This window comes from Microtus ochrogaster, chromosome 8 (genome assembly GCF_000317375.1).
Source record: "Microtus ochrogaster isolate Prairie Vole_2 chromosome 8, MicOch1.0, whole genome shotgun sequence".
Taxonomy (NCBI): Eukaryota; Metazoa; Chordata; class Mammalia; order Rodentia; family Cricetidae; genus Microtus; species Microtus ochrogaster.
Window position 1 is genome coordinate 72,746,309 of NC_022015.1, and position 13,608 is coordinate 72,759,916.

At 54.1% G+C, this 13,608-nt stretch overlaps 1 protein-coding gene across 1 annotated transcript; it reads left to right on the forward strand.

Annotated features, from left to right (window-relative positions):
- Positions 1-7,743: 7,743 nt before the first annotated feature.
- Positions 7,744-12,922, forward strand: Tlx1 (T cell leukemia homeobox 1). The gene is made up of 3 exons (XM_005352357.2): positions 7,744-8,320; positions 10,314-10,515; positions 12,700-12,922. Exons 1-3 carry the CDS (start codon positions 7,744-7,746, stop codon positions 12,920-12,922), a joined length of 1,002 nt encoding a protein of 333 aa, XP_005352414.1.
- The last annotated feature ends 686 nt before the right edge of the window (positions 12,923-13,608 follow it).

The window sequence follows — 13,608 nt, forward strand, 5'->3', positions numbered from 1 at the left end:
TCTGCAGTAAAAATCCAGGGAAATACAATGCGGACTGAGGAGGAGTCAGGGGCTTGCCAGTTTGGGCATTGGTGTCTTATGGGCTCTGAGTGACCCTGCTAACTTGGTACCAGCCCAGGGTTTTCTTCTAACTTTCCTAGAATCTTGGGTAGCAGCCTGGGATGGCAGGAAGAAGCAGTGACCATTTTTCCACATTGCCGTATTTCTCCCAAGCAGATACTTCAAGTTCTGGGGTTCTTACCTGTGTCCTCTTATACCTGGGTAGGGTCCTCTCCTAGCTTCCTAGGACACCTCTCAAAGGAACACGCAGAACTCGCAAAACTGGCAGACTCCTGAGAACTGAGCCCACCCCCTCACACGCTCACACAAACTCAATATCACTCCATTGGTCAGCCGCTTGCTTCTCCCATCTCGGGCTGCCCTAGATCCTCCAAACTAGATAGCGACACCCGGAACCCGGTACAGAAGAGAGCCCCGGACAAGTGTGTGCGAAGGAGGGGTGCCTCCCCTCCCCACTCCGCATCAGCTCTCTCATCACGGTCCCATTAATCACAGAGTCACAGTCCAGTTGGGGATCCCTGGCTCCCAGTGCTGCACACAGCCTGGGGGACAATGGGATTATTTCCGGGGGGAGAGGCTGCCTCGGGCCGGGGCTCAGGCGGCTGGGCCTCCTTCCTTCAATCGGTCCCTCGGTACCCTACGAGCGCCTGCGGCGGCCGGGACGGGTGGCAGAGCAGACACGGGTGGCGCGCGGGTGGCAGGGCTAGGCCGACCTAATTCAATTAGCTGTGCGGCCAGCGCTTCCTTGTAACTCTGGGCCCGCGGGGCTCCGGCTCCCCACAGCTGCTCTTTGTGCTCAGACCCCATGCATATGGATTCAGTCGCTACCCCCCTGGGTTCTCCCACCCCACTACTGGCACCTGCGGCTCGCCCCGCCTCTGCCCTCCTCCTGTCCCTTCCTGGCGACCTTGGCGTGCTCCAAAAGTTGGGAAAGTAATAATTGTATATGAGCTCAACAAGAACCTTTTTGAGTGAGATTACAGAGAGAAGATGGGGTGTCTGTCTGTTTAATGAATCTTAGCTGGAAGGTCTTTGCGGAACTTCGAGTACCTGTAGGTCTGCGGGAGTGCTGCGGTGTGCATCTATCGACATGCGCCCAATGCGGTGACCCGCACAGGGGTGTGTGTATGGAGAAGGGTTGGTTTAGTTTTGTGGTCTGAACCGAATACAACTGAGTGAACCTGCAGATATCCGTTTATGGAGCCAAAGGAAAAAGTGTATGAGTAATCCCAGCCCTTGGGATGCTGAGGCAGGAGAACCACTGTGAGTTTGAGGCTAACCTGGCTAGGGAGACCCTGTCAAAAAAGAAGGAACTAAAATCTTTGTGAACGTGTTTGCATGTTCACACTGGAAGGACTGTCTGCACACTTGTGTAGGGTATACGTTGGTCTGTGCGAGTCTGTATGTGGGAGGGTGTTTGAATCCCATCTGTGTTTTACTGTTCGCATAGCAACTGCGGTTGCCTGGACAGTCAGACACCGCGAGGAACTTATAGCCAAAGCAGCTACCCCTTCACCCTTCAGTACTTTTCTGCTGGAGACGTAACTTGGAGAGTTCATTTCTAATCCAAATTCAGCTCACCTCTTATTTTGGAGGCTGCTTCCTGGGTGTGCCAGACTCCAGCCTCCTGCACCGGGGTACTGGCCAGCTTTCCTAATTTTTCCCTTCAAGCACACCCGTCCAGTCCCCCCCCCCCCCGCATACGTCTGGAGTGGCCTGGGGACCATTAGACCTGCCCCTATGATAGCTCGGAGCTTCAGGGGCACCTTCAGAGTCTTAACTCCTCCTCTCTGTCACCTTCCCAGATCTGCAAGTATCTGACCACTCTCCTCTCAACCCCTCAACTGTGAGGAATCCATGGTATTACTCTGCAGAAGAGATCAGAGAGTGGTGAATCAACACGAAAGCTTGCCCAGTCCTCGCCGCCCGCTGAGAAGTTTCACGCTTGAGGTCCGCAAAGGAAGTTGGCCAGCCTCGTGTGTCACAGAGATTGGCTCTTAGCAGATGATGCAGCCCCCCCCCCCCCAGGTGTGTCAGCTTGCGGCTGGCGTGCCCAAAGGACTCTTCCCCTTCTCCCACATCTTAACCTGGGATCCACCCCCAGATGCTCTCCGCTGTGTAAACACTACCCTGCAGACTCACGTGGTCCATAGAGTGGATGCGTGGGATGGGAGGAGTCGATCTTGGATCCCAGGCTGAACTTCCCTTCTGGGCTCAATAGTGACTAGCTGTACTGTCTTGGGGGAGGCTATCCTATGGAGGGCAGGGCCAAGGAAAGCTGTCCTGCCCTGAGGATTCCCTCAGACCACATAGGCTTTATCCATTTTGGGGTTTGGGCATCCTGGGAGAGGGCTTAGCATCAAAGATATCCTAGTCCAAAGCATTTTTGCACAGATTCTCTTGGGGAGAAATTTGTCAGGAAAAAGCAGGAAGAAGGCTTTAGTTTGATGCCAAGGATGAACAACACCAAGGAAGGGCCCTGTTCCAACGAGATCTACCTGCCCGGCTTTGACCTACCTGCCCGGCTTTGATCTACCTGCCCAGCTTTGATGGGCCTAATGGGAAGAGAAAATTTCAGGTGACAACCCAGTTGTAACCTAGTGAATAGGAAGGTGTCCCTCTATCCCCCATCTCTTTGTCCTCTGCCTATTCAAGGTCCCTCCCCTGATGGGGGAGGGAGTGTCAGTCCTTATATTGGAAGGCTGTTAGTCTCTCATTTTAGGATCAAGTGGGGGTTGTGATTAAGCGGGGGCTTGGGAGGACTGGCCTGGAATTCCCCCCTCCATACCTGAGGAAGATTCGTTGATCGTAGTTGGAGCAGCCTGTCTTGCTCATGCTCCTTTTCCTTCTAGTCTAGGTACTAAAGATTGCCACCCACCCAATTCCACCTCAAGTAAAGTGCCCTTCTCTGTGTCTTTGGGTCCCCTAATCACTAACAGTTCCTGTCTTCTGGAAGGGGACATTCCTGGCCCCTTTACTGAGTAGATAAGCAAGGTAAAGGGTAAAGGATGCAGACCCAAGCCCCCCCCCCATTTTACATATCCCTCCACACCTTCTCAGCACTCCTCTTTCTCTGGTCCCCCCCTTCCACCCTAGACCCAGATGTGGCCATTGCCATGACAACTACACTAGCAAATAAGACCTCTCCCTCGCAGATACCAAACTTGACACCATTACTATGCTCATTCATTCACACACACACACACACACATACACACACACACACACACACACACACGTGCCACATCAGATAGACAGCGGTAGAGACAGACACATCAACTCCCATTCTAGCAACCTCACAGCACGTCCATGCTGGCTGTCACACACTTCCTTAGGTGGCAGTGTAGCTGCAGAAATAACCCAGACTCCCTCCTTTTCTCCTGCTGGTCTTGCCAGTGTTTCACTTTGGGTGTCATCAGTATGACCCGGTGCCTGATCCAGCACAGGCGATAAATATGCATGGAAGAAAACACTTTAAATTACCCCTCAAAGACATGCCCAGGACATCTGCACATGCTGCCCGGCCCTCACCGCTATACTTCCACACCCAACTTTGCCACACAGTCCCACAAACACCAAGTAATTAAGTTACCACACACATCCCCAAGCCAAAGGACAACCTCTGGCCCAGGGGTCTCCCCCACTGGAAGCTGTTGGGATCCAAAGAGGACTCCCTCTGGGGCCTCCCCCTTCTCTCCCTCCTCCCCCAGCCTCAGTTCCAGCTGCTCCCCTTTTAATTGGAGGTACTTCTTTATTCTGCAGGCATGAGGGAGCTGGGATTGAGGGGCATGATTGCCAAGTGGCCTCAGGAGGACTAGAGAGAAGGGTCTGAAGCTCACCTAGACAAGATGCAAGGCAAGAACCAAGTTTAGCATTGAGGAAGTACCTTGTGATAAGTGGGCTCTGAAAGCAGCATTGGAGTCTAGGCTGCCTCTTCCCAGCATTCAGTGCCTGGGTTTGCTAAGGGTGCATAACAAAAATTGCATCACAGAATTAGGAGGCTTAGTGGAAAGATCACTTCTGTGGTCTAGGACATCACAGGTGATCTGTAAGTCCTGCTTCCTCACCCCCCCCCTTCCTTTGCAGGGCCACTCTGGAAGATGAGAGAAACTGCATCAGGAACATGGATGCTGTACCAAATGAACAGTGAGCTCAGGTAACTCTGCTGCGAGGAGAATCGGAGGGACCAGAGCTCAGCAAATCCAGATCTCCTGGCCTCTTCTTCCTAGACAGGAATTGAGATGGTCTTTCCCAGCTACCCCAGGACGAACACCAGCACCGAGGACTTACAGAACTCCCAGACTGGACTGGGATAAAAATTGACTCAGACATAGGTGGGGAGGCAAGGGAAAGCCAAAGCCCCCTGGGCTGCTGCGGTTTGTTAGCCACACAATCTTAGTGGGTTGTTGTGACCTCTGCCAATCTTTTCCTGGGCCAACAAGAGTTAAGTGTAACTGGTGCTAGATCTGAAGAGGGTGTCTGGAGTTGGGAGAGGCAGGACAGGCAGGACCAGGACCAGGAAGGCACAGCAATGGAGGGAGAGGGAGCTTGAAATGACTTCTACAAGGGCCTCAGAGGGACAAAAAGGTGTTGCTCTGAAAATGACTATGAAGGACAGTTAGAACTGTGGCAGGCAAAACTGTGGTTAGATTAGCAGAAAGCAGAAGCAAGACCTCTGGGCTCCAGCCTCAAAGAAGCTACAGGGTCCCCTGCCATAGTTCTGAACCTCAAACAGAAGTAGTTTTAGGTGTTAGCGTCCCAGAGCAATCCTCTTCTGTCTGTGGAACATTAAACAAATTTGTCTTTTACTTAAAATGGCATAGAGGGGGCTTTGGTGATTGACAGCATTTGATGTTCTTGCAGAGGACCAGGATCCAGTTCCCAGAACCCCCATGGTAGCTCACAAACTCCCATAACTCCAGTTTCAGGGAATCACTCTTCTGGTCTCTGTGGGTACAAGACATGCACTTGGTACACATATGTACATGCAGGCAAAACACTCATATACATAAAATAAAATAAATAAATCTAAAGAAATTAAATGACATATAAGTCATATTTCATACTCTTCAGACTTTAAAGATGCACAATCCAGCGACTTTCAGAAGTTCAGAGTTTTACAGCCGTCACCACTATCTAATGTCAGAGAGTTTTAATCATTCCCCAAAGAAACTCTGTCCTCAGTGGCAGTCACCTCCCCAGTTCTCCTAGCCCTGGCAACCACCACCACTACTTCCTGCCCTATGGAGTTCTCTCCCTTGACCACTTTACACAAATGAGCTATATACTATGGGTGCCCGTGTGCCTAGCCTGTTTCGCTTACTATTACTTGCTAGGTTCATAGGAGTCATGAGATGAACGAGCGCTTACTCCCCGTTTATGGTGGGAAAATGCCCCATTTTATGGCCATACCACATTCTGTTTATTTGCTCATCAGTTGATGGACAGATGGAATGGTCTGTGCTTTCTAGTACTGCCGTGGACACGCATTCAGCTTTATTAGCTATAAATATGGGGCCATTCCCATCCACTTCTTAGGACTGTTAAGGGTTCTGATGAGTGTGTGATGTGGTATCTGACACAGGAGTTTCTCAGAAAATAATTACGCTGCTTTCCAGTCTAGATCTTTCAAAATAAAAGGAAGGAAGAACAGGTTCAGACAACTTCCCAAGTAAGTTATGGAACTGTATGGGCCAAGGTATGGAGCAGAGTCTGCACTGGTTGGGTGAGGAGCAAAGACTGGGCAGCAGGGTGAAGCTCTGCTCTCCTGGTTTTGTTTGGAGTTCACCAACAGCTGCCAGTTTCATATCTTAAAAGAGCAGTTGCCCTCCTGGCTGGAGGGTCAGGTAGAGCATTTATGTTCGAGAGATGGCACTGAGTTTCTAGTTATCCAGAACACTTTCTGACTTATCCTTAGTTTGTTATCCGACCTGTGTATAGAATGGAAGTTCTCTGAGGTCTGAACACTTCTCTGTCTCCCCACAGTGCCTAGAAAGTGCCAGTCACATTTTAAGTGCACACATATTTGTTGGGTATGTCTCCATTCATTTATCATTCAGTCACGAGGAGCATATTTTCTTTGCCGAGGCTGTGCTGGGAGGGGGGCAGAAGTAATATATAAGGCATTTCCTGCCTCTGAGAACCGCTCTTCAAGTGAAGGTGACAGACAGACGTGGCCAAAACAAACAGATCACAGTGGGACTTGGTGAGCAGAAATGCACCTCTCACACGGTCGGGTTTTGCTTGTTAGAGACCCCACCCCAGAAGGCTGAGCAGGAAAGGGACCTGAAATAGATCAGAAAACACAGCGTTTGCTTTCCTATCCCAGAACGAGGCTCCTATGGGGCCACAGACCTGTCCCTACTGGAGAGGAGGAGAGGAAACAGAGGGAGTTTCCTCCTCAGCCAAGCCGAGGCAAAACTTTGCAAGGGCCCCAATTTGTCCTGGATGCAGTCCCTGGTCCCCGTCCCTCCAGCTCCAGCCCCCAGAGCCTTAAGACCCAAGCCCCTCCCCAACAATTCTAAAAACAAAGAAATAACTCCTCCACACAGCAGTTCCAAAGCTGGCAAAAGCCAGCCCTGGCCTCTGAGGGTTGGAAAGCAATACAAACCCAGGGGTGTACATTCGGACCCCATAGGAATTGCTTCTTGGCACATTTGTTTATTCAAAACGAAAGGGGTACCTTGAGGAATGGGCACCCTGGTACAACCCCCAAGCCAAGTCTTTGACTTGTGCCTCCTTTTCGGGATGACTCTTTCCTTAAATTCTCTAAAGAGGCTGAGTCTGAGAAGCTGCTAATTTTTATAACAATATATAGCCAGCTGCTCATAGGACCTGTTTTAAAGGACAAGCCCGAACTCACCGTCCTGCCTCGGGGCCTGGGCTCCATACCTGGGGAGTAGACAGTCTTCTACTTTCTAACAAGCTGGACTTGAAGTTGCAATAAATCGCCTGGTTGAGTGACAGGTGTTTCCCAGCTCAGCCCTTGGGGAGATTCTCCAGTTGGGCAGGACACCTGTCCCCAGGGGAGTGGTGGGCTGTACTCCTTTGGCCCTATTCAAAGCGTGTGTGGGGGGGTGTTCCTGCCAGGCCCAGGAAAGGGCCCTAATTTCCCTCTCCTTGGGTCCGTCTGTCTGTCCGTCTCTGAGAATGTCTGCTTGCTGTTCTTTTCTTTCTCATTTTAAGCCTCTCCTTTTTTCTCATCGCTGGAACTACTGGGAGCTCTGATTGATCTCCTCTCTCTCTCTCTCTCTCTCTCTCTCTCTCTCTCTCTCTCTCTCTCTCTCTCCCTGGCTCCGGCATCTGTCTGGGCTCCTGGCCTCCTTCTCCCCCTCCTTTCCCCTCCCCCGCGCTGTCATTCACCCGGCTCCTCTCCACGCACAGCCAATGGAGAGACCCGGCCGAAACAGCTAGGCTCGCTCGCTCAGGGCTTTTTCGCCCGGTGATTGATGTCCCAGAGTCAACGGCGAGCGAGCAGCCGGAGAAGGGAAGGAGAAGCCGGAGAGGGGAAGAATACAGCTCCCCTCTCTCCCTCCCCTCCCCCCTACTTTGGCCCTTCTGCGCACTTCGCCTTCAAGTCTCAGCGCAGCCTGGATCCGCGGTTGTGTCGGCGCCCCTGTTAGCCCGGGTAGTCCAGTGCAGCGAGCGTCCGCGCCCGGGCCCCCGCGTGGGGCCGGGGCCAGCATGGAGCACCTGGGTCCCCACCATCTCCACCCGGGCCACGCGGAGCCCATCAGCTTCGGCATCGATCAGATACTCAACAGCCCGGACCAGAGCGGCTGCATGGGGCCGGCTTCGCGCCTCCAGGACGGAGAATACGGCCTTGGCTGTTTGGTCGGAGGCGCTTACACTTACGGTGGCGGGGGTTCAGTCGCTGGGGCGGGGGCCGGAGCTACAGGAGCTTACGGCGCTGGTGGCCCGGGTGGTCCCGGCGGCCCGGCGGGCGGCGGCGGCGGTGCCTGCAGCATGGGCCCACTGGCCGGCTCCTACAACGTGAACATGGCCTTGGCGGGCGGCCCTGGTCCCGGCAGCGGCGGCGGCGGTGGGGGCGCTGGTGGCGCGGGGGCGTTGAGCGCTGCGGGAGTGATCAGGGTGCCCGCTCACAGGCCGCTGGCCGGAGCGGTGGCCCACCCCCAGCCCCTGGCCACTGGCTTGCCTACTGTACCCTCCGTGCCTGCGGTGCCGGGTGTCAACAACCTCACGGGCCTCACCTTCCCCTGGATGGAGAGTAACCGCAGATACACAAAGGACAGGTTCACAGGTGAGTCCGGCCCGCGCGCGCCCCGCCTGGCCGTGGCTCGGGCTCTGTGCTACCCCTACCCTGCTTGGTGGCTTCTTGAAGCTCTTTCTGAGCACCAGGTTGTCTAGCGCCTCTGTATGCGTTCCCCAAGTTCAACTGCATGCAGGATTCAATGTGCTAAGAATCGCTAAGCTCGAAGAGTTCCTGCAGCCGGGGCTCTTCTGTCTCTACTCTAGGACCCCGTTTGTAGAAGCAAAACTTGGTCTCCTCTCGGGATTCCGGGGCCCAGGCTGGTAGAGGGTAGAGGGCTGTAGATTCAGTACCACCTTCTGTCAACAGTTAAGGCTTGCAGGTCGGAGAAAGCCCGCCATGTGAGCAAAATGTTTTTCTGTCCTGGCTGCTGTTTACTGAAGTAGGCCAAGAGCCCCAGAATTGGGCACAGGAAAAGATTCTCCATCCTCTCGTCTCCTACTCCACACACACACACATACTTGGGTGCTCTGAGCTCTGGTACGGGTCGCTGCAGATCGGTAAAGGCCTCAAGGCCGGGTGAAGGAGCCGGAGCGAGCCAGCCAGCTTTCTTCCCGGGTCAGTGGCAGCAGCAGGGGACTGGGCCGCTCTTCGCTTTCTTTCTCGCTATCCGTCCCAGGAGTCTGCTCTCCTATTTCTGGGATGAAGAATGCACCCGCGTGGCTAGCGAGTTAGCTAAAGGACAACTCCCAGGATCAGTATGCGCTCGGTGGCGGCCAACTGCTGGGTTCTCTGCGGCTCGCTCTCCTCTGCCCGAGCTCCCTCTGCCCTGGCTTCGGTTCCCTGGGCCCCAGCTCTAGTGTACCCTCTTCCCCAGCGCTCATTCCCCGCTGGTTCCCTTTAGCTCTCTCCAGATCCTGAGACTGAGAGCAGTCCCAGGCAGGTTCATGGCCGAATTCTCACCTGTTAGGAACTGGTCCCCAGTTAGCTGTTGGGCTTTAGAGAGGGGAGGTAGGAGGTTTAGGTCCCTGCTTGTGCCTGGGACTCCCCAGGCAAGCTCCATGCCTTAACTGTAAAGGTGTGTGTGTTCATATAGAAAGAACAGTCTACAGCTAGACCTGTCCAGGCCACCCCAAGTTGCACTAGGCCCCCTGTTCTGTTACAGACAGCAGAGGCAAAGAGGCTGTGCCCGGAGGCCCTGGACAGACTTTGGGACTACGGTAGAAATGGGAAAGTCTTTGTGCTCACTGTGTGGCATCCAAGAAGGGTCCTTGGTCAAGGGGTGAGACAACAGAAGGAAAGAGGCAAGGCCTAGGCCCTTTCTCACTGCCCTGCTTAGTCCAAACTGTCTTGAAGGGCTTTACTGGAATTCATACTATGAGCCCACTGTCGTGTGTGTGTGTGTGTGTGTGTGTGTGTGTGTGCGCGCGCGCGCGCGCGCGCGTCCTACAGTGAGCCTACTATACAAAAGGTATCTGGCATAGGCCTACTCTGGGGAAAAAAGTAGCCTGAAGGAGGTCCTGAGGGAGTGTATGGCCGTGGTCCTGTGTTGTCCTGTGGTCTGTGGCCTGTCTAGGTATGCATTTTTGTCTGTGGGAGAACAGATCTGAAAGTTTGTAACTATGTCTGCTGTGTGAGTGTGGGGTTGTGACCAAGACTCAGAAAAGGACTTAGAGGCTGGGCCTCTTTCTTTGAGTGACCCTTTTAAATTTAGTGACTGAGGCTAAGGAAGCTGTCCCTAGGTGGGGGAGAGGGGAGCCACAGGGGGAGTGATGGGATCTTCCAAGCCCCAGGTTAGGGAAGTCTGAAGTGGCAGCTCAGGAGGCATCAGCCTGCAGGCAGGGGGAAGCCCCTTGTATCCCGGGCTTGGAGTGGGGGGTTGCGGGGAGGATTGCTGCCTTGCTTGTAGGGGTCTAACCACTGCGCTGTGACTCGCGGGGTGTCGGGCCTGGGACGCCTCCTGACGCTCTGCCGCTTGCCTCTGCCGTCTGTCTGTCTCCCGCTCCAGTGGCCCTCTCACCCTTCACTGTAACACGCCGTATAGGTCACCCCTATCAGAACCGGACGCCACCTAAGAAGAAGAAGCCGCGCACATCCTTCACTCGCCTGCAGATCTGTGAGCTGGAAAAGCGCTTCCACCGCCAGAAGTACTTGGCTTCGGCGGAGCGCGCCGCTCTGGCCAAGGCGCTCAAAATGACCGATGCGCAGGTCAAAACCTGGTTCCAGAACCGGCGGACGAAATGGAGGTGAGCTCTCAGGACAGACCGCTCGCGGAGCAGGCTTTCTCTGCCTCTTTCGGGTGGCACACACACCCTCTGCTTGTTGGTTTCTGATCGGTTTAGACAAGTGGGCTCCGACAGTCACCCTGGGACAGCAAACAATGGAGAGCAGTAGACTGGTGGGCTGGAGAATCCGGGACGAAGTGTTTTAAGAGAAAGCTTCGGGGCTTTCTAGACAGCACACTTGATCCGGTGTAGACGCGGCTTTTTCTGCCTCTGAGACAAACAGGCATATAGACCAGTCTATGCATCCGGACTTCTGTGCTCAGTGAGTCCTTTAGGGACTTTTTGACTACCCAGCCTGCCTTTACTGGGTGGAACCTCCCTTGACCCTGTGACTTGGAGACAGAATGACCCGCGCCATGTTTCTGCGCTCCAGCCGGGCTCTCCGCGGAGCGTCTGGGGCTCGGGACTGCCGGCTGCCGCTACTTACAGCTTCCTCCCCAGGCGCTTCAGCTCTGCGCATTCGTCCCCCATCCTAGAAGGGGAAAATCAATCTGCGCCGGCTGTGGCGGGGATTCTCGAGTCCCACTGAAAGGGGGGGATCAATTAGGAGCAGATGGGTGTGCGTGAGAAAGAAAGAGACATTTTCCCTTCTGACACACGACAACAGCACTTACCACGCTCTCGGTTTTTATTTTTCCAAATGCATATGCCTCGACCTTCCTCGTCTTCTGCTCCCCTTTCCCACCGATTCTCATAAATATTAAGAACTACACACTTTAAGCAGCTTTATTCTCTGCTCACACCCAGCCTTTCTCCGAAGCACCTTCTTGCGCCTTTCCACACACCTCGTCCACATTCTGGTTGCGCCTGTGCTGCTGGGAGTCTCTCAGTTCAGACCCTGGGGAGATGTGTGGCATGAGTCTGGGCGAAGTCGGCGCCGCTCCGGGCGGGCCTGGGACGGGAGGAAGGAATTGGAGTTTCCTCTTTTTCTGAATGGAGGCGAGGAATCTGCCCGGGATTCCGCCTTCGAGGCCACAAAGGAAGCCCTGGCCCTGCGAGTCGGCTGCCCCCCACCAACATTCCTGTGGCTGGGGAAGGAGCGGGGGAAAGTGGCTTCAGCCCTTTGGAAAGCTAGTTAAAGGAGGAGCCGGGTAGCTGAGGAGGGTGGCTGGTGCTCTCCAAGCTGAGGGTGGTGGGAGCCTGGAGAAGGGGGGCGGGATGGTGGTGTGCAGAAAGCCGTCCACAGGCAAGGAGAGAAACTTAAACACAAAGGAAAGGAACAAAGATACTCCATTTTAGAAGAAAATAAATATTTTTAAAGGGAGGGCAGAGATGGGTGAGAGATGCAAGCAGCAAGAAGTCTGTGTAAAAAGGAAGATATCAGATTATTAAGAAAAATATGGTCCAAACAAGTTCCCCTAATTCAGAGAAAACGAAGGGGCGGAGAGGAAACACGGGGATAAGACAGCATGAAGGGAAACACTTGGACAGTTTAAAATCCAGGGAAGATGAGAGACAGGAAGACAAGGAAAAGTCAGGAAGCCTCTGTGTGAGCAGGCAGGCAGCCGCCTGGCCTCGAGAAGAGTCGAAGGCTTCAAGCGGCTTCATCGATCGCCTACAAATTGCTTCTGGAGGCCCCGGGGACTCCCATTAGGTCTGTCCACCTTAGAGACAGACGTTTGATCTCAGTTGACAGGGCGGAGGGGCGGCATTAAATGGAGTAAGTGAGTCATTGCCTCCCAAGACCGCCTGGGAGGAAGCTAGGAGGTCCAGCGGGAGCCTAGGGGCACAGGATTTGGCTCAGGAAGTCTGAAGCCTGGGCTGGGCTGGAGGAGAGGAGGAGAAGACAGGTCCTTCTGCTGGTCCTCCCTCTGTGCCCGTCGGGCTTGGGATAGCACCTGGTCTTGGGATATACCAGCCATCCAGTTAAAGTGTAGTCACTCTGTGTTAACGGGGGAGGCCCAGCAGGTTAGGCCCGTTGGACTTTACCACTGCTCCTTTAGGATACTTCTGCTCCATCCATTTTTGGGGTTTCCAAGTGTTTTTTTTTCTCATAGTCAAGACCCCCCCCCAAGAATGGAGAGTGCATGAAAGGGACCCACACAGGAGCTGAGGGGTGCATTAGGGGCTATCTCTTGGGAACCTGCGCGCAGGCGCGGGAAGAGGGTTAGAGTCTTGGCTGGTAACAGCTTGTTCCCGCTGCAGGCGGCAGACAGCAGAGGAGCGCGAGGCTGAGAGGCAGCAGGCGAACCGCATCCTCTTGCAGCTGCAGCAGGAGGCCTTCCAGAAGAGCCTGGCCCAGCCCCTGCCCGCAGATCCACTGTGTGTGCACAACTCGTCGCTCTTTGCCCTGCAGAACCTGCAGCCATGGTCTGACGACTCCACCAAAATCACTAGCGTCACGTCGGTGGCTTCGGCCTGCGAGTGAGCCTGCACCTCCACCCAGTGGGACCCAAGCCCAGTTGAGAGCTATCCGGAGAATCAAAACTCTCTCTACCCTTTCTGACTGTACGCAGAAGGGGGACATGGCTTTTCGTGGCTCCCAAGCGCCTCGTCCACACACCTGTGGGCACTGTTCTGTCTTCGATGGAAGAGGGCTGGGGAGAGAGGCAGAGACATCTTCCCAGAAGCCTGTGTGATCCTGCCCCACTCGAACTCAGAATCCTCTCCGTTTTCCTCTATTTCATGTTATTCTGATTTTAATATTGGACAGAGAGACCCAAGGGAAGTGGGGCTTGGAAGGGCTTCTGGGATTCCCAGACGGCTATCTGTAGAAATTTGGAAACAGAGGTGATAACACTGTCCCTCCAGGTGCCACATACATAGGGGCCCATAGCAGAGTATCACACACACACACACACACACACACACACACACACACACACACGATCTTAGCAATGACCCTTGCTGTTAGGCATAGTCCAGGGTGACTCAGACTCACAGCATGGACCTCCTCTTACACAAACAAACTACAAGGCCATAGTCACACTGTGACACACCAGCCCACACACAACAGCCAAACGCGGCAGGTCCTCGCATCAGTGCAGTCCCTAGGTATGCACAGACAGGCTTTCACACAAATTCAACCCATTTCTCCAGATCCTGTTTGGGGAG